Source organism: Gopherus evgoodei, chromosome 1 (genome assembly GCF_007399415.2).
Source record: "Gopherus evgoodei ecotype Sinaloan lineage chromosome 1, rGopEvg1_v1.p, whole genome shotgun sequence".
Taxonomy (NCBI): domain Eukaryota; kingdom Metazoa; phylum Chordata; order Testudines; family Testudinidae; genus Gopherus; species Gopherus evgoodei.
Window position 1 is genome coordinate 210355403 of NC_044322.1, and position 21675 is coordinate 210377077.

A 21675-nucleotide genomic window follows, 5' to 3' on the forward strand; every position below is an offset into this window, starting at 1 on the left:
CTGTGGTAGACGTGTAAAACTCATCCACTGCTCTAGAGAGGTGTCTGTGCAGTAGACATATAAACGATATCCACTGCATTTCAGCAAGCCCTCCGCTGGGATGAGAGTACTCATGGGACTACCATCTCTGTGACACAATATATCATCCAATGCTTTTCCTTGCAAATGAAAAAGGGACATCATTGTGGTATTTGCGTCTGGGTCAGGCATTGGGGTGCAAGACCGTAGCAGAAAACTGGATAGTTTGTGTGAGTATGTGAAACTTTGGATGCTGGCAAAGTTTGTTTGAAACTGGCAAAAGCCTTCATCTCAGGTAGACAGAACCTGCAAGTGGCTGGAGGCCAGGTAGCATGGTTCTCACCCCCAGGCTCAGATGTCTGGAGTTCAAATCCTGAAGTTGTTGAGACTGGTGGACTGAAAATTCATGCATCTTTGATTGGTTTCCAGAGTTTTCTCCAGGAAAAGCGAAGATGTTCCTTTGCAGACAGCTGTACAGTTAAAGCTTGGGAGGTGATGTGTTTTATTACTTGCCCAAAATTGTGCCTGTTGTGAAAAGTGTCTGTCAAACTATCAACTGATAGAGTGTGTCTGATTTCCAAATACCTAAAAAACAGATTCATAGACTCTAGGACTGGAAGGGACCTTAAGAGGTCATCGAGTCCAGTCCCCTGCCCTCATGGCAGGACCAAATATTGTCTAGACCATTCCTGATAGACATTTATCTAACCTACTCTTAAATATCTCCAGAGATGGAGATTCCACAACCTCCCTAGGCAATTTATTCCAGTGTTTAACTACCCTGACCGTTAGGAACTTTTTCCTAATGTCCAACCTAAATCTCCCTTGCTGCAGTTTAAGCCCATTGCTTCTTGTTCTATCATTAGAGGCTAAGGTGAACAAGTTTTCTCCCTCCTCCTGATGACACCCTTTTAGATACCTGAAAACTGCTATCATGTCCCCTCTCAGTCTTCTCTCTTTCAAACTAAATAAACTCAATTATTTCAGCCTTCCTTCATAGGTCACATTCTCAAGACCTTTAATCATTTTTGTTGCTCTTCTCTGGACCCTCTCCAATTTCTCCACATCTTTCTTTAAATGTGGTGCCCAGAACTAGACATAATACTCCAGCTGAGGCCTAACCAGCGCAGAGTAGAGCAGAAGAATGACTTCTCGTGTTTTGTTTACAACACACCTGTTAATGCGTCCCAGAATCACATTTGCTTTTTTTGCAACAGTATCACACTGTTGACTCATATTTAGCTTGCGGTCCACTATGACCCCTAGATCTCTTTCTGCCATACTCCTTCCTAGACAGTCTCTTCCCATTCTGTATGTGTGAAATTGATTGTTCTTTCCTAAGTGGAGCACTTTGCATTTGTCTTTATTGAACTTCATCCAGTTTACCTCAGACCATTTCTCCAATTTGTCCAGATCATTTTGAATTTTGACCATCTTCCAAAGCAGTTGCAATCCCTCCCAGTTTGTTATCGTCCGCAAACTTAACAAGCGTACTTTCTATGCCAACATCTAAGTCGTTGATGAAGATATTGAACAGAGCCAGTCCCAAAACAGACCCATGGGGAACCCCACTTGTTATACCTTTCCAGCAGGATTGGGAGCCATTAATAACTACTCTCTGAGTACGGTTATCCAGCCAGTTATGCACCCACCTTATAGTAGCCCCATCTAAATTGTATTTGCCTAGTTTATCAATAAGGATATCATGCGAGACTGTATCAAATGCCTTACTAAAGTCTAGGTATACCACATCCACCGCTTCTCCCTTATCCACAAGGCTCATTATCCTATCAAAGAAAGCTATCAGATTGGTTTGACATGATTTGTTACAGATCTCAACTGCTTCCCAAAAGCAAGCAATGTCTGTGTGGTACACACATAAAACTCATCCACTGCTGTACTGGCATATCTGTATGGTACACACGTAAATCAAAACCACTGCATTTCAACAAGCCCTCAGCTGGGATGTGAGCATTCACATGACTTGAAATAGTACGTAGTATGAAATATTTGCAAAGACAAAGCACCATGCCTCCATGTTAATAGGTCAAATGCGGGCTCTGTTGCTGTGAGAACCTGCCAGAATGCATTCCTATGCAGCCAAACTCGGGGTGCTGCTCAGTTTTTAAAGGACACTTTCTACCTAACTGGCAAAGGCCTTCCCTGGAGTAAGAAAGTCCAGCCATAAAATATCCAAATGGCCTAGCTCTCCCCTATAGTGCAATTTTTCATTCATAATTTGCCACTCAATTTTCCACTGCATATTTTTGACAATTTTTCATTCTCAATTTTTGACTTGCAAATTTAGACTCTGTTTCCATCTCTGCCACCAATCTGCTGTGCGACCTGTGGTAAGTCATTTGTGCAAGAATCCCCTAAAGTAGAGTTTCTCAAACTCTGGTCCGCGGGCTCCATTCAGGTGGTCAGTGGATAGTTCCCTCTAAGGTGTGGGCCTGGGCTGCCAGACGTGGGAGAATGAAGGGCCAGACACCTAATTAGTGGAGCCACGCAAATATTTGAGAACCATTTCCCTAAAGTATGTAGATTTTTTGGGTTGCTAACTTCATACGTCAAAGCCCTGACTTGCAGAGATGCTGAAGTGAGAGCTGTGGGTACTCAGCACATCTGAAAAATATCTCAAAAGGATACCCTAAATTTGCGGGGTCTTTTGAAAACACAGAGAGTTTTAAACTTTTTTGCCTTTCTTTTTCCATCTGTAAAAAGGGGATAATATCTAATTCCTGTATAGCATCTCTAGATTTTCAAGTGTTGTGAAAAAATGGGTGAGCATTAAGTAACCAGCTCTATAATCACAAAGGAGTGCATCAAACAATCTGGTTATTAAACCTGGGCACCCTAATGGCATGAAAGGTAAGATGTGCACTTTTCCTAGAATGTTAGCAGTTGAAAGGCTTGCTCATAGGAAAGGATAACCTAGATCTGCACTATGAGTTTGACTCTCTCTTGTAACGTCAATATCATATCAATTTGGACACTAATTTGGTTTGTCGTCAAGTTAAAACTCATGGGCTATAATGCAAAATAGCTGGAACATACCAATAAATCTGGCCCCATTTCTAAAAATTCTTTATCAGTGTTACCAAAAACATTTTAAAGTAATACAATGAAACAATATTAAAAATGGAATGCCTTTCTCCTGGTCAGTTGCTGTTTTTTTACTTTTTGCACAACAGCCAGTTGGAGGGACCTATGCAAGTGGGTGCCACTCTCTCTTGAGAAAGTGACTGTTAACAGTTTCCTTCTTTGGGAAGAAGATCACAGAGGGAAAAATGACTTTCAGTATCTGGAGTCCTCCAATTGCCTTGACTCTGGTCACACGAGTTTGAGACCTGGGTTTGGAACAGAGACTCTACTGGTTTCATTGGTTGATAATCTCCTTCTGATAGTGAATGAAGTGTCTGTGCTGATGCTTTTAGATCAGCTGTTTTGACACAGTTGTGGATGCCACAGATGCAATTGCTCTTGACACTTACCCAGGAGTCTGAGGATACATTGTTTGGCTAGCAGGGATTCTCAAACTTCATTGCACCGCGACCCCTTCTGACAACAAAAATTACTACAGGACTCCAGGAAGACGGACCGAAGCCTGAGCCCTGCCCTTGGGTGGGGGTGTGGGGGCACCATAACCTGAGCCCCGCTGCCCAGGGCTGAAGCTGAAGCCTGAGCCCTGCTGCCCAAGGCTGAAGCCCTCGGGCTTTGGCTTCAGCCCCCCTCCTGGGCGGAGGGGCGCATACTTTGGCTTCAAGTCTAACACCAGCCCTGGTGACTCCATTAAAACAGGGTCGTGACCCACTTTTGAGTCCAACCAACAGATTGAGAACCGCTGGCTAGAGTAAATAGCAGAGTTGATACCATCTCCATTGAGCAAGAAGGTGTATCTGCCTTTTGCTATTCAAAAAGAATCAGAATTTGGTGGTGGTGGTGGTGGAGGAGGGTGATGGTGGTGCTTTCTGGAAGGACAGATAGAAACAAGAGCCAGGAAAGCTGTTGCTCATCTCTGCATGGACAGTGTCGTTGTAGCGTTTTCTTTCAGATGGGGAGGCGGAGAAAATGAGAGTCACCCTCTGAACACTCTTCTCTTCTGAATTTAAATAATGTTACAGAGTTTTATATCACATCCATTAGTTTTTTATTTGTCCCCATTCTCTTGTGTTAGTTAATGTCTGGAAACATTGGCATACATAAACCTGGCGCCTAAGGTTCATGTTCGCTTGCTTGTAAAACAAAAGCACAAAAAGGAGCACGGATGCAAAGGGATTTGCTCCTTGACTCACTCCATCCATTTTCAAAATAACTGACAATGCAGAAACAGGACATACATCCTGGAAAGATAAAAAGTGGGCATTGGTGGAAGCGATAGCTCAGTGGTTTGAGCATTAGCCTGCGAAACCCAGGGTTGTGAGTTCAATCCTTAAGGGGGCAATTTGGGGATTGGTCTTGCTTTGAGCAGGGGGTTGGACTTAGATGATCTTCTGAGGTCCCTTCCAACTCTGATAGTCTATGATGCTTGAGAACAAATGAATGAATCTTCAAAACACATCTGCTAGGGAGAACTCCAGCACTCATGGGCAACATCCACAAGCTAGTTCTTCTCTCAGCGTCTTTTGTCATGCCGCAATGAAGTTTAGCCCATTGTGTTGTTAGTGTGCCTCACTTTGCAGTTTAAGATCTGGAATAAAAGATGAATTCATTATATTTTATTTTAGTTTGCAATGTTTTATCAGTTACCCAAGACCACTGCAGATTTTAAACACTAGCAAACAATAAATATGAATTAATAAGATACTGTAGCATTTTGCTATGAAGTCTTTGGTCTATGTTCATAGCAGCACCAGTTGATACTCGGTGTCGCTCCTGGGTATAATGCTGCAGGTTTTTTTTTCCTATGGTAACATTATGCATTTCTGAAGCATCTTTCATCTGAGGATCTCAGAGCTTTCCTAAGGCAGGTAAGCATTATCCTCATTTTGCAGATAAGGAAATTGAGGCACAGAGAAATTATAATGAGAAAGTGTCAGAACAGAATATCTAAAGTATTTACATCACGTGATGGACATCTAAATAAAACCAGGCTGATTTTCAGAAGGGATACTTAACTGCCACTTAAGTCAACACTTCCTTCTTAGTACACCGGACACCAGCAACACGGGGAGACCAGTCTGTAGGCACCAAGGCAGATGGTGTCTCTCCTCCCACACAAAATCTCAGCCCAGTACCATTTCCACCCACTCCAGACCCCAGCAGGGGAGCTTGTCTAGCAGCATGGAGACCTGAAGCAGCTGGCACAACTCTACAGTTGCACAGGTACTTTTTGTTGAATTCAGTTATGCTACATTGAAGAAGGGGAAGTAACTCCTGTGTTTGTTACATTTCCAAAGCAGCCTGTGTCTGAGATGTTATCCGACTGTATGGGTGGGTGGTTTGGTGTTGGTGGGGACTGTGGTTGTTTAGATAAGGGAAACCCCCCCAAAGGTGAGACCGTGAGGGCAAAATTTCAAAAGGGAACATTTTAAATTATTTTCTTTGCAAAAGTTAGTATCCCAGATCCATAGTAGCTTTGCTTGCTTTTGTTGTGTTCTGGTGAGGCCAGTCTGAACACAGGACAAAAGAAGGTGATGGAGCAGCATAACAAAACAACAATGTGGGAACGTCAGACTTGGTGTTTCTGGTGTCGGCTGTTTTCTCAAGGCCCAGATGGTAGGGTGGTGATCCCTTCCCAAACATGGAACTAATGCACTTCTCCAGCCTACAGCTGTGACAGACAGGGTCAGTTCTTACACTCCCCTAGGTAGTTCTGACATAGGTCACATAACCTGTGAACAGCACTGAATCAAATGCTGCTGCTACTGATTCGTTCCTCTGTGGTGAGATGTAACAATAATGCTTATACAAATAATGCAATTGTATATTACAAATCCCCAAACCCCCGAACATGGCTCAAACACCATGGCAAACCCCAATGGCCAAATAAAGCATCCTGTATAGAACAGAAAATCATAATAGCCCATGATCTAGCAACAGCCAGCAAACCTCACAAAAACTTACGTCTTCAGCCTCACGCATCAGGCTCACTGATAGCCTCTGGGTCCCCTTCTAGCTGATTCAAACTGACACTACTTAGATCAGCTTCCCCTTCCAGCCACTTGGACCATGTCACTGGCCTGCCTCAGATCGTCACACTGCTGCCTCTCTTCATCTGCATCAAATTCAGGTTTCTCATCCTGTCCCTCACTTAGGCCTGGTCTGCACTCAAATTTAGTTCGACTTCCATGGCCTCTGTTTCAGCCCTGCCTACACCTTCACTCTCATTTCTCTCTATTCCCCCTCACTAGCTATCCTCCTAAGATTCCCTTTTGACTGCTCTCTCGGTCTCCAGCAAACATGGCTTGGTTGGTATTAAATAGAGGAGAAAAATTCTGCATATTTCTGATAGCCCCTCCACCCAGATTCCTGTGGAGCCTAGGAAGCTTTAAGGTACTATCAATGTTATGTGAAGGGAGAAACACTTATTAAAAAAACATACCACAGTACTCAAGGCTTGTGTACACACACAAATATACTCTACCACTTTAACTATTCCAATACCATAAAAACAGTGCAACCCTCTAGTATGAACTCAGCAACACCTTTTTAAACCTCAGTGTTTTTGATCCACTCCCAGACTGCTCTCTTCTAGTACCCTTAACTGTTTGCACTGTTTCTGTTGAAAATGGATTGCAAGCTCCTTGCAGCAGAGCCCTTTTCTTCCCATGTTTTTGGAGAGCCCTATGTATCTATATGGTCCTATATAAATACTACTCAAGGGCTAAATACTGAGCAACTTATTCAGATTTTTACTCGGGTCTTATTGAGGCAGAATCAATGGGAGTTCACCTGAGTAAGAGTTACACGTTCTGGGACACGGTCAGGCTGCTTAGAACTCACATTTAGGCTTTAGCTGTTGCTATTACAAAACCTAGTGTTAATACAAATACTTTGTGAAATAACACCCCTCCCCAAAGCCATTCGCTCCATTTTATTGGACTTATATCTCCCCCTTATATACACCAAAAAGGGTTTGCTAGCATAGCTAGACAGATCTACCAATATTGGCAAATCCGACTAGTGGAGACGCCACTTATAACAAGTCCCTGAATGAAACACGTATACAGGCAAAAGGAACGTGCCAGTATAACTGCATCTACACTAGGACTTTTGCCAGCAGAGTTATGTCAGTTAGGGTGTGTGATTTTCTCACTTTCCTGCCAACCAGCAAAACTTGTGCGTGTAGACCAGGGCTCAGTGTTTTCAGCCCCAAGCACTGTGGCTTTGGATTAGTACCTGGTAATCAGAATGTGACACTAATTAGATATATGAGTGAAACTCATTAGTTTGTTCTTGGACATGTTCTACTCTAGAAATGTTTTACTGGCATAACTACTGATTAGGAGGCTGATTCTTTACTAATATTGTAGACCCAGTATAAGCCTGTGCATGGATGTAGTTATGCACAGATATAGGTGCCTGATACCAATATCATTTATTTTGTTTTGTGAACCAGAATAAACTATATCAGTATGAGCTTTTTTATACTGGTATAACTGCATCCACATTAAGGATCTGTTTTGTTTTTTTGCATATGTTAAGTGTGCCAGTATAGTTAAAACATTAAGGCTTTCTAATGGAGACAAGCCCTTCTTGTCCAAATGGAGTAAAATGCACAAAACAAACCACCAAAGTAAATGGAGAAGAGAACCTTGATTACTAAAACCTCAAACTCCAAAGTCTTCTTAACAACACTGGGAAGGCAATTTTTTTTTTAAATGATAAACCCCTTCTTTACACTCAGGAACTCCTGCGTAAAAAGAGATAAAAAATGTGACACAAGGGATAGCATCCCATGGAAACCTGGTTTAGTGGCAACCTAATCAGCAATTTTGTGATGCATGGGACATGTTTGTTTTGGTGCACTGCTACATATCTCACTTGCATTGAGTGGAAAGGCAGGACAGAAAATTAACCAGCCCTGACTCATTAGTGTTCTACATTAATGTAACCCAGTGGTCAGCAGCCTTTCAGAAGTGGTGTGCCGAGTCTTCATGTATTCACTCTAATGTAAGGTTTTGCATGCTGGTAATACATTTTAACATTTCTAGGAGGTCTCTTTCTTTAAGTCTATAATATAGAACTAAACTAATGTTGTATGTAAAGTAAATAAGCTTTTTAAAATGTTCAGGAAGCTTCATTTAAAATTAAATTAAAATGCAGAGCTCCCCAGACTGGTGGCCAGGACTGGGCAGTGTGAGCGCCACTGAAAATCAGCTCGTGTGCCACCTTCGGCACGCATGCCATAGGTTGCCTACCCCTGATATAACCTGACTGCACAAAAACCTGAGCCCATCAGAGTTGATGCCCAGTTGTAAGACACTGACTGAAGAGGCCAGCGTTCAGGAAGGGTGGGGGGTGCTACTCTACCCAAAGGAAAGAGAGATGAGACTTTGAAGGAGGCTCTCGAAAACCAGCTACTCATAACAAGAGCATGTGACTGTCTTAACAAAAGATAGAGTCACAGAGACAGTAAATTCCAACTGCCCTTTAAGGGCCCATCCAACTACCACTGGTGGCAGCAGGAATCTTTCCAATTACTTTACTAAGAATTGGATCAGCCCCTGAAGGAGTATCAAAATGTGCAAGACAATACACGACCACAACCTCAACTACCGTGCCCTGCACTGGCAGGAGAGTTCTTGGAACATAATGCTGGCCTGCCTTTTACACCTCCATCATACCTCCAGGTGCAGCTCCCTCTAGTCAGGGCAGGATCCCAGCAGCTGGGCCAGATAAGCAGTGATGGCTTCAGTAGAACTGTGCTGATTTATAACCAACCTGAGATCTGGCCCCTTGCTTTTAAAGTGGTTTCATACAATTTATGTGCTTGTTACACTTCTTTGTTACCTAGTTTGTATAGTTATATGTATCATTCAATGAATGCTAAGGGATTTAGTATCCAATATCACAAGAGGAAAGAAAGTTTTCTGGTTATGGGTGTCAAGAAATCTGGATTCTGTTTCTGGGTCTGTCACAGACTTTAAGTGTAACTTTGGCAAGTCACTTTGGCTTACATTTAAAAAAGTGGCCACTAAGTTTAGATGCCTCAATTTTTAGGTTCCCAACTAGGGCCAGATTTTCAGAAGTGCTGATTACCAGCAACTCAACAAACATTCAATGGGAGCCCAGGTACTCAGTGCATTTGAAAAGAAAAAAAAATCAGGCCCAGTGTGTCAAAGGGCATGAAGTTAGAACTGAAGGGAAGAGATTTTACTGCATTATTGACATACCTTATTTAGGTGATGTCATATTGCATATGGTACAGATTTGATTTTTGATTCATGCTTTGCAAAAAACAAGGAAAATAAATACATTCCTTTCTAAGTCTGCTTGGCAACTTTCATGGAGCTCACCAGCACCCTTTTCCAGCAATGTTCTCAAGCTATCACTTAGTGTGGTGAAGATGAGTTTTCTCTTTCTGAAACTTCTATGGTGATGTCTGCACTGCAGCTGGTGATGTATCTTTCCAGCTCGGGTAGATATGATTGAGCTCAAGAGCTCCGATTGACCTAGCACACTAAAAAATAGCAACACAACTGTGGCCGTGTAGGCGGAAAGATGAATTAGCTGCCCCGAGTACGTAGGTAGGCTCTCAGACAGTACTGTACTCAGGAGTCTAGTCCAGGCCACTGCCCAGGCCACTGCAGCTGCACTCTATTTTTAGCTAGCTAAATCGATCACAGCAAGTGCACACGTCTATCTGAGCTAGAAATTACACCTCCAGCTGCACCATAGATGTACCCCCCAAAAAGGGAGAGCATAGCATGGCTAATGCACTGGACAAGGAGCCAGGATCTAGCATAATACTTCATATTTATAATTTCCTCTTTAACTGGACGTTCTCCAAGCATTTCATAAAGATCATTTTATTATCCCCATTTTACAGACTGGGAGTGTGAGGCACACCCAGAAGTAGTAACCTACCTCACAAGAGCACACACTGAGCAAGTGATAGTCAGGAAGAGAACCCAGGTCTCCTGATTCCCAGTTCTGTTCGCTGATTCCCAGACACACTGCCTGCCTTATCCGAGTCTAATCTAAGGTGCCACAGAATTGTAAAGTGCTGTTAATAAACCTTTGGAATGCTGCTTCATAAAGCACCACACATTTATAACAGGTTGCACATAAAAAAAAACCAAACACCCCAATAACCCTTAAACCTCCTCTCATTCCTGAATCTCCACTCCTTGCTGAAACCTAGGTTATTAGTATGGATAAAGAGAACAGTAACTCCTCACTTAAAGTTGTCCCGGTTAACATTGTTTTGTTGTTACATTGATGATCAATTAGGGAACATGCCTATTTAAAATTGTGCAATGCTCCCTTCTAAAATCATTTGGCAGCCGCCTGCTTTGTCCACTACTTGCAGGAAGAGCAACCCCTTGCAGCTAGCTGGTGGGGACTTGGAAACAGGGTGGACCAGCAGCCACCCCATCAGCTCCCCACTCCCCTAAGTTCCCTGTGCTGCAGCTGCCCAGCAGGCTAGCAAGTGCCCTGGGCTATCAATTGCCGGCAGTTCAGCTGTCCCTCCCCACACTGCCATGTGCTGCTCCTTCCCTCTGCCTTGGAGCTGCTCCCAGAAACTCCTGTTTGCTGTGCAGGGGAAAAGCGGGGGCTAATGTCAGGTTGTCCCCCTCCCCTGCACCCCACTTACCCCGTCTCAACTTCCTGATCCACTTAAAAAGACAATGCACTTAAGAGTGGGTCAGCTTACTTAAAGGGGCAGTGTGCATCTCTCCCACACCCAAGATGTGTGTCTGTCTGCTACACTGTCTCCCCTCCCTCCTGTTCATGCTGCCTTGTGTGACAGGCTACATTAACAACAATGTGTTCATCCTTGAGGGCTCAGCCGAGTGCTAGTTCATCATTTAGCAGCAAGGCATTTCCTGGGAAATATCCCCCCCTCTTCCACCTTCTGGCTTCACCTAAGGTGACCAGATGTCCCGATAAAATTGAGACTGTCCCAATATTTAGGTGTTTGTCCCGAGTCCCAACCGATCTGTGGTCAGGACGCAATTTGTCCCGATATTTTGCTCTGCCGGCAGCACTCTTTTTTTTTTTTTCTCCGTTAGCGGCACTCGGTGTTTGTTTTTTGCTCCGCCGGCGGACAACTTCCCCGCCCCATGTGTACCGATATCTTCTCCCTCTCATCTGGTCACCCTAATTCCACCACCTCAACCAAGCTTCACAATCATCATAGCTGTGAACAGCATTACCTTGTTTGTTTAAAACATATTGTGACAAAGTTCCTCCTCTGTCTGATCAGGAGTTGGGAGGTTTGCGGGGGGGGAACCTGGCCCACCCTCTACTCCGGGTTCCAGCCCAGGGCCCTGTGGATTGCAGCTGTCTATAGTGCCTCCTGTAATAGCTGCATGACAGCTGCAACTCCCTGGGCTACTTCCCCATGGCCTCCTCCAAACACCTTCTTTATCCTCATCACAGGACCTTCCTCCTGGTGTCTGATAATACTTGTCCTCCTCAATCCTCTAGCAGTACACTCTCTCACTCTCAGCTCCTTCCTCCCAGCTCCTCACACATGCTCCCTCTCCTCTGGCTCCCCACTGCCTGACTGGAATGAGCTCCTTTTTAAACCCAGGTGCCCTGATTAGCCTGCCTTGATTGGCTGCAGGTGATCTACTTAAAGTAGCTATCTCCACTGCCTTCTAGAAAGATCTTAATTGGCCCCAGGTGCCTTGATTAACCTGTAAAAGCAGCAAAGAATCCTGTGGCACCTTATAGACTAACAGATGTTTTGGAGCATGAGCTATCATGGGTGAATACCCACTTCATCAGATGCATGTCGTGGAAATTTCCAGGGGCAGGTATATATATGCAGGCAAGCTAGAGATAATGAGGTTAGTTCTATCAGGGAGGATGAGGCCCTGTTATAGCAGTTCTGGTGTGAAAAACAAGGGAGGTTTGAAAACCTCCAACACATCATCAGGGATCTACAACCCATCCTGGACAATGATCCCACACTTTCACAGGCCTTGGGTGGCAGGCCAGTCCTCGCCCACAGGCAACCTGCCGACCTGAAGCACATTCTCACCAGTAACTGCACACCGCACCATAATAACTCTAGCTCAGGAACCAATCCATGCAACAAACCTCGATGCCAACTCTGCCCACATATCTACACCAGCGACACCATCACAGGACCTAACCAGATCAGCCACACCATCACCGGTTCATTCACCTGCACGTCCACCAATGTAATATACGCCATCATATGCCAGCAATGCCCCTCTGCTATGTACATCGGCCAAACTGGACAGTCGCTACGGAAAAGGATAAAGGGACACAAATCAGATATCAGGAATGGCAATATACAAAAACCTGTAGGAGAACACTTCAACCTCCCTGGCCACACTATAGCAGACCTTAAGGTGGCCATCCTGCAGCAAAAACACTTCAGGACCAGACTTCAAAGAGAAACTGCTGAGCTTCAGTTCATCTGCAAATTTGACACCATCAGCTCAGGATTAAACAAAGACTGTGAATGTCTTGCCAACTACAAAACCAGTTTCTCCTCCCTTGGTTTTCACACCTCAACTGCTAGAACAGGGCCTCAGCCTGCCTGATTGAACTAACCTCGTTATCTCCAGCCTGCTTCTTGCTTGCATATATATACCTGCCCCTGGAAATTTCCACTACATGCATCTGACAAAGTGGGTATTCACCCACGAAAGCTCATGCTCCAAAACGTCTGTTAGTCTATAAGGTGCCACAGGATTCTTTGCTGCTTTTACAGATCCAGACTAACACGGCTACCCCTCTGATACTTGATTAACCTGGAGCAACTGCCATTTGGTTACTAGGGTACTAGGGATTTGTTTAGCCTGGGGCTAACATACCTGTTTCTCAGTACTTTACTGTAGCCATCTGGCCTTGCCCCATCACAATATATCAGTGGTCCCCAACGCGGTGCCTATGGGTGTCATGGCACCCGCCAGGGCATCTATGTACGCTCGCCGACTGAAAAGGGAGCACCCCGCCGCGGAGGAGTGTGGCCGCCAAACAAGCAGCCGCCGAAAAGTTGCAACATCAAGAGGCATTGCTGCCGAAATGCCACTGCTTTTTGGTGGCATTTTGGCAGCAACGCCTCTTGATGACACAGCATCTCGGTGGCATTTCGAGAGTGTTGCCTCTTTTCGGAGGCATTTTGACGGCTAGTCATCAGACACCCGCCACACTGTAAAGGCTGGGAACCACTGTAATATATAGTTTTTTGTCTGGTGAAAAACATTTCCCTGGAACCTAACACCCCCCCAATTTCAATTAATTCTTATGGGGAAATTGGATTTGCTTAACATCATTTCGCTTAAAGTCGCATTTTTCAGGAACATAACTACAACGTTAAGCGAGGAGTTCCTGTAACTGCTCTTTCTTTGCTAAGCAGCCTAACCTTCCCTTCGATTCATTAGGGAACAATCTTCAGTAATTGCACAGAAATACGCAGGCTGTCAGAAGTGAGAGAAAAGAACTATAGCAAAAAGTACATGCCAGTTACTTGGTGGTTTCATAATTTTTTACAATTATTACTTTCCAGAGCGTGTAACAAGTTTGTGCCCTTTCTCACTCCATTATGATGTATAATGGGGGCCTGATTTTTTTTTAATTCCACCTGTTAATTCACATGGCAAATTCAGGTGGAAGAACTATTAGGATTATGGCATCACAGACACCATGGAAGTGAAATCTGATCATTAGAAGAGAGTTTTTTCCCCCAGACTGTTTAAAATTGGTTGTTGTTAGTATTAACCAAAACATTTTGGCACATGGCTGTCATGTCCTAATATCACTTTATGCCTTGCCCCTTTCCCAGGGCAGGTTTTCAATCTGCAATCTTTAGAGCAAGAGCAATACTGTTACCAAACTAAGCCAGCCAAACAGTGAAATACAACATGCTCAAGTACTGAAAGATCCAACTTTTAGTGAATTCAATACCCGAGTCACCTCAACCCCTCCCAACACTTCACAACCATTTCACTCCACTGGCCACTTCACAGCCATGCATGTCTTCTTCCTTGGCAAACAGCTAGTCATTGCCATCAGCACATGTGCCCAACTTCCCTCACTTAACTCTGGCCTGAGTGTCATCGCCACACACCTGTTTTCTCTTGACTGAAGAGAAGGTCAGGCAGGTTCATTGATTTAGTCTTGAGTTCTTCTCCTCCTCTACAAAGAGAAGAGATAATTGTATAAACTTCAGGGGTACATAACATGATACATTTTAACAGGAATACAACTTTCTGCCTTGCCATCTACTGCACATCATTTATCATCTAAAAGGAGCTGTGAATATTTTCACATTTTACAACTTCCATGCCTGATAGTCCCTGAAGATCTTCACAAACTATCTCTGTGCAAAGTTGCTGAAAGCCAGCCAGCTCTGGGGTGGAGAGCAGCAACCCACTAGCATACAGCTAGTTGTATAACAGCAAAGTAAGGAGGGGAAATTTTGGGCTAGCATAGGGAGAAGAGGGAGTAGTGCAGGCTGCAGCTTCAGCGAGGCTCTCAGGGAGTGGCCGCATTGCAGTGACCCAGAGAGGCCAGCTTCAGCTGGTGTGAGAAGCGTCTTCCTCCTGCACCCCACCCAGGCCCGGCTGCCAGGGAGAGCAGCTGAACATGCTGGGGGAGTGGGGGAGGCAGAGATGCAGTGGGAGGACAGAGTCCCCTCTACCCCGCAAGTAATTATGGTGGGGTGCGGAGAGCAGAGCAGCCACGGCCTGGGCACAGGGCAGGAGAGGGTGGAGGTCGCTGAGCAAAGGACACATGTGGGGCAGTCATGTGTTCTCCCCTTTAGATTTGGGTCCCCACCCCACCCCTCAGGATCGAGAGACATGAGTCATCTATTGCTAGAGCAATACTGTTATCAAACTGAAGCTATGGCTACACTGGTGTTTAACAGCGCTGCAACTTTCTCGCTCAGGGGTGTGAAACAATTACCCCCGAGTACAGCAAGTTACAGCTCTGCAAAGCGCCAGTGTAAAAAGTGCCCAAGCACTGGAAGCCATGCTCCCAGCACTGTAAGCTAATCCCCTCGGGGAGGTGGAGTACGTGCAACGCTGGGAGAGCTCTCTCCCAGCACTGGTGCCGCGACCACACTAGCCCTTCAAAGCGCTCCCGTGGCAACGCTTTGGAGTTTTGAGTGTAGCCATGTCCTGAGCCAGCCCAATAGTGAAACACAACATGTCCAAGCACTGAAAGGTGCAACTTTTAGTGAATTCCATCCCTGATTAAATCTGGAATTGGAACCTGAGAAGTCAAGGATAATTAGACACATTAACCACTTCATCTACAACCACTGATTTGCTATCACAAGTCCTGTCAACCAATCCCAATCCTTATATGGATATCGGTGTTAATCTGCTATCTACAGCTCTAACATTTATGACCACTCGGCACCTTTGACACACGCCCCCATTAGACAGCATTAACCACTGAAAGCCACGCCAGCCGTGAGTACTATAACTCGAGAAGCTATGTGCACACGTCACAGGTATGGTCTTGAACGTTCAGGTATGTTTGGAGCATTTAGCTGGGGACAAGCTCTAGCAATCTAATGTACTTTCCCTAGACGTGGTCATACAGGATCTGAAACATTCCTGTTCTTTTCCATACCTATCTCCTGATTCCTGCCTGAGATATTTTCACTGTCTGAAAAATAAGATGCAAGCGAGTTGGAGTTAGCACCAATTATTGCACACATCATTCATGGTCATCATTTAGGGGGTAAAATTCTTTCCTAACCTACCCAAGGAGCCCTGGGGGAACAGAGGGTAATGGCTAGTTGGCGTTTCCCTGGTACAGAGCAGGATGGGTCATGGGAGAGCTGAAGCACAATGTGCTAAAATGCACCCCTTACTGCTACTCCAAAAGGTAGCAGCGCACCTCTTATCCTCACCGCTTTTCCCAGGGCTCCTTCCTTACTGCAGCACCCAGCCGGGGGCCGAAGGGCTTCTTGTGTACCCCAGCCAGCTGTTCATAACCCTTGTGACTCTTGCACTGTGAACAGCACAACACCCGCCCCCGCTTAGTCTTCAAGACAGCACCAGGGCCCAGCTCCTGAAAGGTATTTAGGCTCCCAATTGCCACTTTCAGGATCTGGGCCGAGGAGTCTGTCCTGGCTAGGGGTGCCATAGGTGTAGGAAAGCTTAACCAGACACTGCTCTAGTCACCCTCATTTGAACATTTTGCCTGAAATTTGCAGGGCAGCAATCACACATCTAGTCCAACATGGTGTCTGGGAAGTGTGGTATTTCAGAAGATGACTGAGACACAGACGAGTAGGCTAGTATTCTGAGCACAAGATTGGGAATAAGGACTCCTAGGTTCAATTCTCTCTGTGATACTCTGTGCCTGATTCTCTACCCATTTCACTCCTGTAGCTTACTTGATGCCATAAGGGTGATTCCTGATTGACAGCAATGCGAGTAGAGACTCGGGTCTTGTGTGGCTCTGGACAAACCATTTCACCTCTCTGTGCCTCCATTTCCCCAAATGTAAGTAGGAAATAACACCCACTCTCAAAGGGGCACAACGAGGATTTATGCAGTAATGTTTGGATAGTGTTTGAGGATGGACATGCTGATGATTACAAACGGAACGGTAAAGCACAGGCTGATGGGCAGGGCAGTAGCGCTCTACAAGTGCCCTGTGTGCACAGAGGAGGAGCACATCAGCAAGTAACCAAGTCATTACGCCAGAGCAGAGAGCAAGTCGAGACTGGCTGGAAAAGAAAGATCTAAAATTGGTCTGTAGGAGCCTCACAGAGAATTGTCTTTATTCTGCTTTTGCAGGAAATCTACCTCCAGTCCAAGACCAAAGGCCTCACTTCCAGCTACAGCAGCAACCTTCATGCTCCCTTCATTTCCCCTGTGAACAACAAGCGACTCTCCAGCCAGAGACCCTCCCTCCTTCCCCCAACTCCCGTGATAGTGTCTCTGTCCTACTCTCCTGTGTGTGCAATGGGCACCTCATCCCCTCCCAACACTTCATGACCATTTCCCTCCACTGGCCACTTCACAGCCATGCACGTCTTCCTCCCTGGCAAGCAGCTAGTCATTGCCATGCAGCACATGTGCCTCACTTCCCCCACTTAACTCTGGCAGAGTGTGATGGCCACACACCTGGATTCTCTGAATTGGAGGAAAGATCAGCCTGGCTCGTTGATACAGTCTCTTCTGAGTTCTTCTTTTCCTCTACAAGGGGGAGAGATAATTGTATAATCTTCAGGTGTACATAACATGATACATTTCAACAGGAATAAATAATTTCTGCCAGGCCATTTGCTGCCCATTATTATTCATCTGCAATTATTGAACCCATCAGCTTCGCCCAGGTGGTTTCAGTCCCCAACAAATGCCCCCAACCGGCACTGATTCACTTAGATCTTCTCTGGACAGTTCATATGAAATTAAAATGGCTAAAAGGACCTGTGAATATTTTTACATTTTACAACTTCCATGCCTGATAGTCCCCAAAGAGCTTCACAAAGGATCTCTATGCAGAGCTGCTGAAACGCAGCCACCTCTGGTGTGGAGAGCAGACACCCACCAGCATATAGCTAGTTGTACAACAGTGGAGTAAGGAGGGGAAATTTTAGCTAGGGCTGGGAGGAGAGGGAGTAGTGGAGGCTGCCATGGCAGTGAGGCTCTCAGGGAGCGGCCATGCTGAACAGAGTCAGTGACCCAGGGCGGCCAGCTTCAGCTGGTGTGAGAAGCGTCTCCCTCCTGAGCCGCACCCAGGCCCGGCTGCCAAGGAGAGTGGCTTAACATGCTGGGTAGGGGGGAGGCAGAGACGCAGTGGGAGGACAGAGACCCTTCTCCTCTGCAGGTAACTCTGGTGGGGTGGGGAGAGTGCAGCAGCCCTGGGCTGGGCACAGAGCAGGAGAGAGCGGAGGTCGTTGCACAAAGGACATATGTGGGGCAGTCACGTATTCTCACCTTCAGATTTGTGTCCCCACCCCGTCTCCCAGGATCAGGAGACATGAGTCATCTATGGCTAGAGCAATATTGCTATCAAACTGAGGCTATGGCTACACTGGCATTTTACAGCACTGCAACTTTCTTGCTTGAGGGTGTGAAAAAATACCCCCCTGAGCACAGCAAGTTTCAGCTCTGCAAAGCGCCAGTGTAAAAAGTGCCCGAGCACTGGAAGCTAATCCCCTCGGGGAGGTGGATTACCTGCAGCACTGGGAGAGCTCTCTCCCAGCGCTGGCGCCACGACCACACTCACACTGTAAAAGTGCTGCCACGGCAGCGCATTGGAGTTTCGAGTGTAGCCATACCCTGAGCCAGCCCAACAGTGAAACACAACATGTTCAAGCACTGAAAAGTGCAACTTCTAGTGAATTCCATCCCTGATTGAATCTGGAATTGGAACCTGAGAAGCCGGGGATAATTAGACACATTAACCACTTCATCTATAACCACTGATTTCCTACCACAAATCCTGCCAACCAATCCCAGCTCTTATATGGATATCTGTGTTAATCTGCTATCTACAGCGCCAACATCTACGGCCATTCAGCACTTTTCAGAACCCCTCCATCAGACAGCATTAACCACTGAAAGCCACAACAACAGTGAGTACTATAACCTGAGGAGCTATGTGCACACATCACAGGTATGGTCTTCAACATTCGGGGATGTTTGGAGCTTTTAGCTGGGGACAAACTCTAGCAACCTAAGGTACTTTCCCCAGGCACGATCATACAGGGGTCTAAAATGTTCCTGTTCTTTTCCATACCTGGCTCCAGATTCCTGTCTGAGATATTTTCACTGTCTGAAAAATAAGATGCAAGCGAGCTGGAGTCAGCACCAATTATTGCACACATCATTCATGGTCATCATTTAGGGGGTAAAATTCTTTCCTAACCTACCCAAGGAGCCCTGGGGGAACAGAGGGTAATGGCTAGTTGGCGTTTCCCTGGTACAGAGCAGGATGGGTCATGGGAGAGCTGAAGCACAATGTGCTAAAATGGACCCCTTACTGCTACTCCAAAAGGTAGCAGCGCACCTCTTATCCTCACCGCTTTTCCCAGGGCTCCTTGCTTACTGCAGCACCCAGCCAAGGGCCGAGGGGCTTCTTGTGTACCCCAGCCAGCTGTTCATAACCCTTGTGACTATTGCACTGTGAACAGCACAACACCCGCCCCCGCTTAGTCTTCAAGACAGCACCAGGGCCCAGCTCCTGAAAGGTATTTAGGCTCCCAATTGCCACTTTCAGGATCTGGGCCGAGGAGTCTGTCCTGGCTAGGGGTGCCATAGGTGTAGGAAAGCTTAACCAGACACTGCTCTAGTCACCCTCATTTGAACATTTTGCCTGAAATTTGCAGGGCAGCAATCACACATCTAGTCCAACATGGTGTCTGGGAAGTGTGGTATTTCAGAAGATGACTGAGACACAGACGAGTAGGCTAGTATTCTGAGCACAAGATTGGGAATAAGGACTCCTAGGTTCAATTCACTCTGTGATACTCTGTGCCTGATTCTCTTTTCATTTCACTCTTGTAGCTTACTTGATGCCATAAGGGTGATTCCTGATTGACTGTAATGTGAGTGGAGACTCGGGTTCTGTGTGGCTTGGATAGACCATTTCACCTCTCTGTGCCTCCGTTTCCCCAGGTGTAAGTAGGAGATAACACCCACTCTCAAAGGGGCACAACGAGGATTTATGCAGTAATGTTTGGATAGTGTTTGAGGATGGACATGCTGATGATTACAAACGGAACGGTAAAGCACAGGCTGATGGGCAGGGCAGTAGCGCTCTACAAGTGCCCTGTGTGCACAGAGGAGGAGCACATCAGCAAGTAACCAAGTCATTACGCCAGAGCAGAGAGCAAGTTGAGACTGGCTGGAGAAGAAAGATCTAAAATTGGTCTGTAGGAGCCTCACAGAGAATTGTCTTTATTCTGCTTTTGCAGGAAATCTACCTCCAGTCCACACCCAAAGGCCTCACTTCCAGCTACAACAGCAACCCTTCATGCTCCCTTCATTTCCCCTGTGAACAACAAGCGACTCTCCAGCCAGAGACCCTCCCTCCTTCCCCCAACTCCCGTGATAGTGTCTCTGTCCTACTCTCCTGTGTGTGCAATGGGCACCTCATCCCCTCCCAACACTTCATGACCATTTCCCTCCACTGGCCACTTCACAGCCATGCACGTCTTCCTCCCTGGCAAGCAGCTAGTCATTGCCATGCAGCACATGTGCCTCACTTCCCCCACTTAACTCTGGCAGAGTGTGATGGCCACACACCTGGATTCTCTGGATTGGAGGAAAGATCAGCCTGGCTCGTTGATACAGTCTCTTCTGAGTTCTTTTCCTCTACAAGGGGGAGAGATAATTGTATAATCTTCAGGTGTACATAACATGATACATTTCAACAGGAATAAATAATTTCTGCCAGGCCATTTGCTGCTCATTATTTATCATCTGCAATTATTGAACCCATCAGCTTCGCCCAGGTGGTTTCAGTCCCCAACAAATGCCCCCAACCAGCACTGATTCACTTGGATCTTCTCTGGACAGTTCATATGAAATTATCTAGCTAAAAAGAGCTGTGAATATTTTCACATTTTACAACTTCCGTGCCTGATAGTCCCCGAAGAGCTTCACAAAGGATCTCTATGCAGAGCTGCTGAAACGCAGCCACCTCCGGCTTGGAGAGCAGATACCCATCAGCATATAGCTAGTTGTACAACAGTGGAGTAAGGAGGGGAAATTTTGAGCTGCGGCTGGGAGGAGAGGGAGTAGTGGAGGCTGCCACCCCAGACAGGCTCTCAGGGAGCAGCCGTGCTGCACAGTCAGTGACCCAGAGTGGCCAGCTTCTGCTGGTGTGAGAAGCGTCTCCCTCCTGAGCCCCACCCAGGCCCGGCTGCCAGGGAGAGGCTGAACATGCCGGGGCCGTGGGGGAGGCAGAGACGCAGTGGGAAGACAGAGACCCCTCTCCTCTGCAGGTAACTCTGGTGTGGTGGGGAGAGTGCAGGGCTTGGGCTGGGCACAGGGCAGGAGAGGGCGGAGGTCGCTGCACAATGGACACATGTGGGGCAGTCACATGTCCTCACCTTTAGATTTGTGTCCCCATCCCGTCCCCCAGGATCAGGAGACATGAGTCATCTATGGCTAGAGCAATACTGTTACCAAACTGAGGCTATGGCTACACTGGTGCTTTACAGCGCTGCAACTTTCTCGCTCAGGGGTGTGAAAAAATACCCCCGGACGCAGCAAGATACAGTGTTGCAAAGCACCAGTGTAAAAAGTGTCCGAGCACTGGGAGCCATGCTCCCAGCACTGCAAGCTAATCCCCTCGGGGAGGTGGAATACTGGCAGCACTGGGAGAGCTCTCTCCCAGCGCTCGCTCCACGACCACACTCGCACTTCAGAGAGCTGCCACTGGAGCACTCCTGTGACAATGCTTTTCAGTTTCGAGTGTAGCCATGTCCTGAGCCAGCCCAACAGTGAAACACAACATGTTCAAGCACTGAAAGGTGCAACTTTTAGTGAATTCCATCCCTGATTAAATCTGGAACTGGAACCTGAGAAG

The 21675-nt window shown here is 46.3% G+C and overlaps 1 protein-coding gene across 14 annotated transcripts in view; it reads right to left on the reverse strand.

Moving 5' to 3' along the window:
* Positions 1-4465: 4465 nt before the first annotated feature.
* Positions 4466-21675, reverse strand: part of CD58 (CD58 molecule) — a 67266-nt gene continuing 50056 nt past the window's right edge. For 3 of the 14 annotated variants that reach the window (XM_030533930.1, XM_030533959.1, XM_030533894.1), the window contains 4 exons: positions 20388-20456; positions 18880-18915; positions 17259-17330; positions 15698-15786 (listed from right to left, as the gene is read on the reverse strand). In XM_030533930.1, coding sequence (XP_030389790.1) covers positions 15713-15786; positions 17259-17330; positions 18880-18915; positions 20388-20456 — 251 coding nt within the window. In that variant the 3' untranslated portion in view covers positions 15698-15712. Of the gene's footprint in view, positions 4709-12364; positions 12405-14236; positions 14305-15697; positions 15787-17258; positions 17331-18879; positions 18916-20387; positions 20457-21675 lie in introns of those variants that run through there. The other 11 variants (XM_030533912.1, XM_030533920.1, XM_030533939.1 and 8 more) reach the window with 11 other exon arrangements.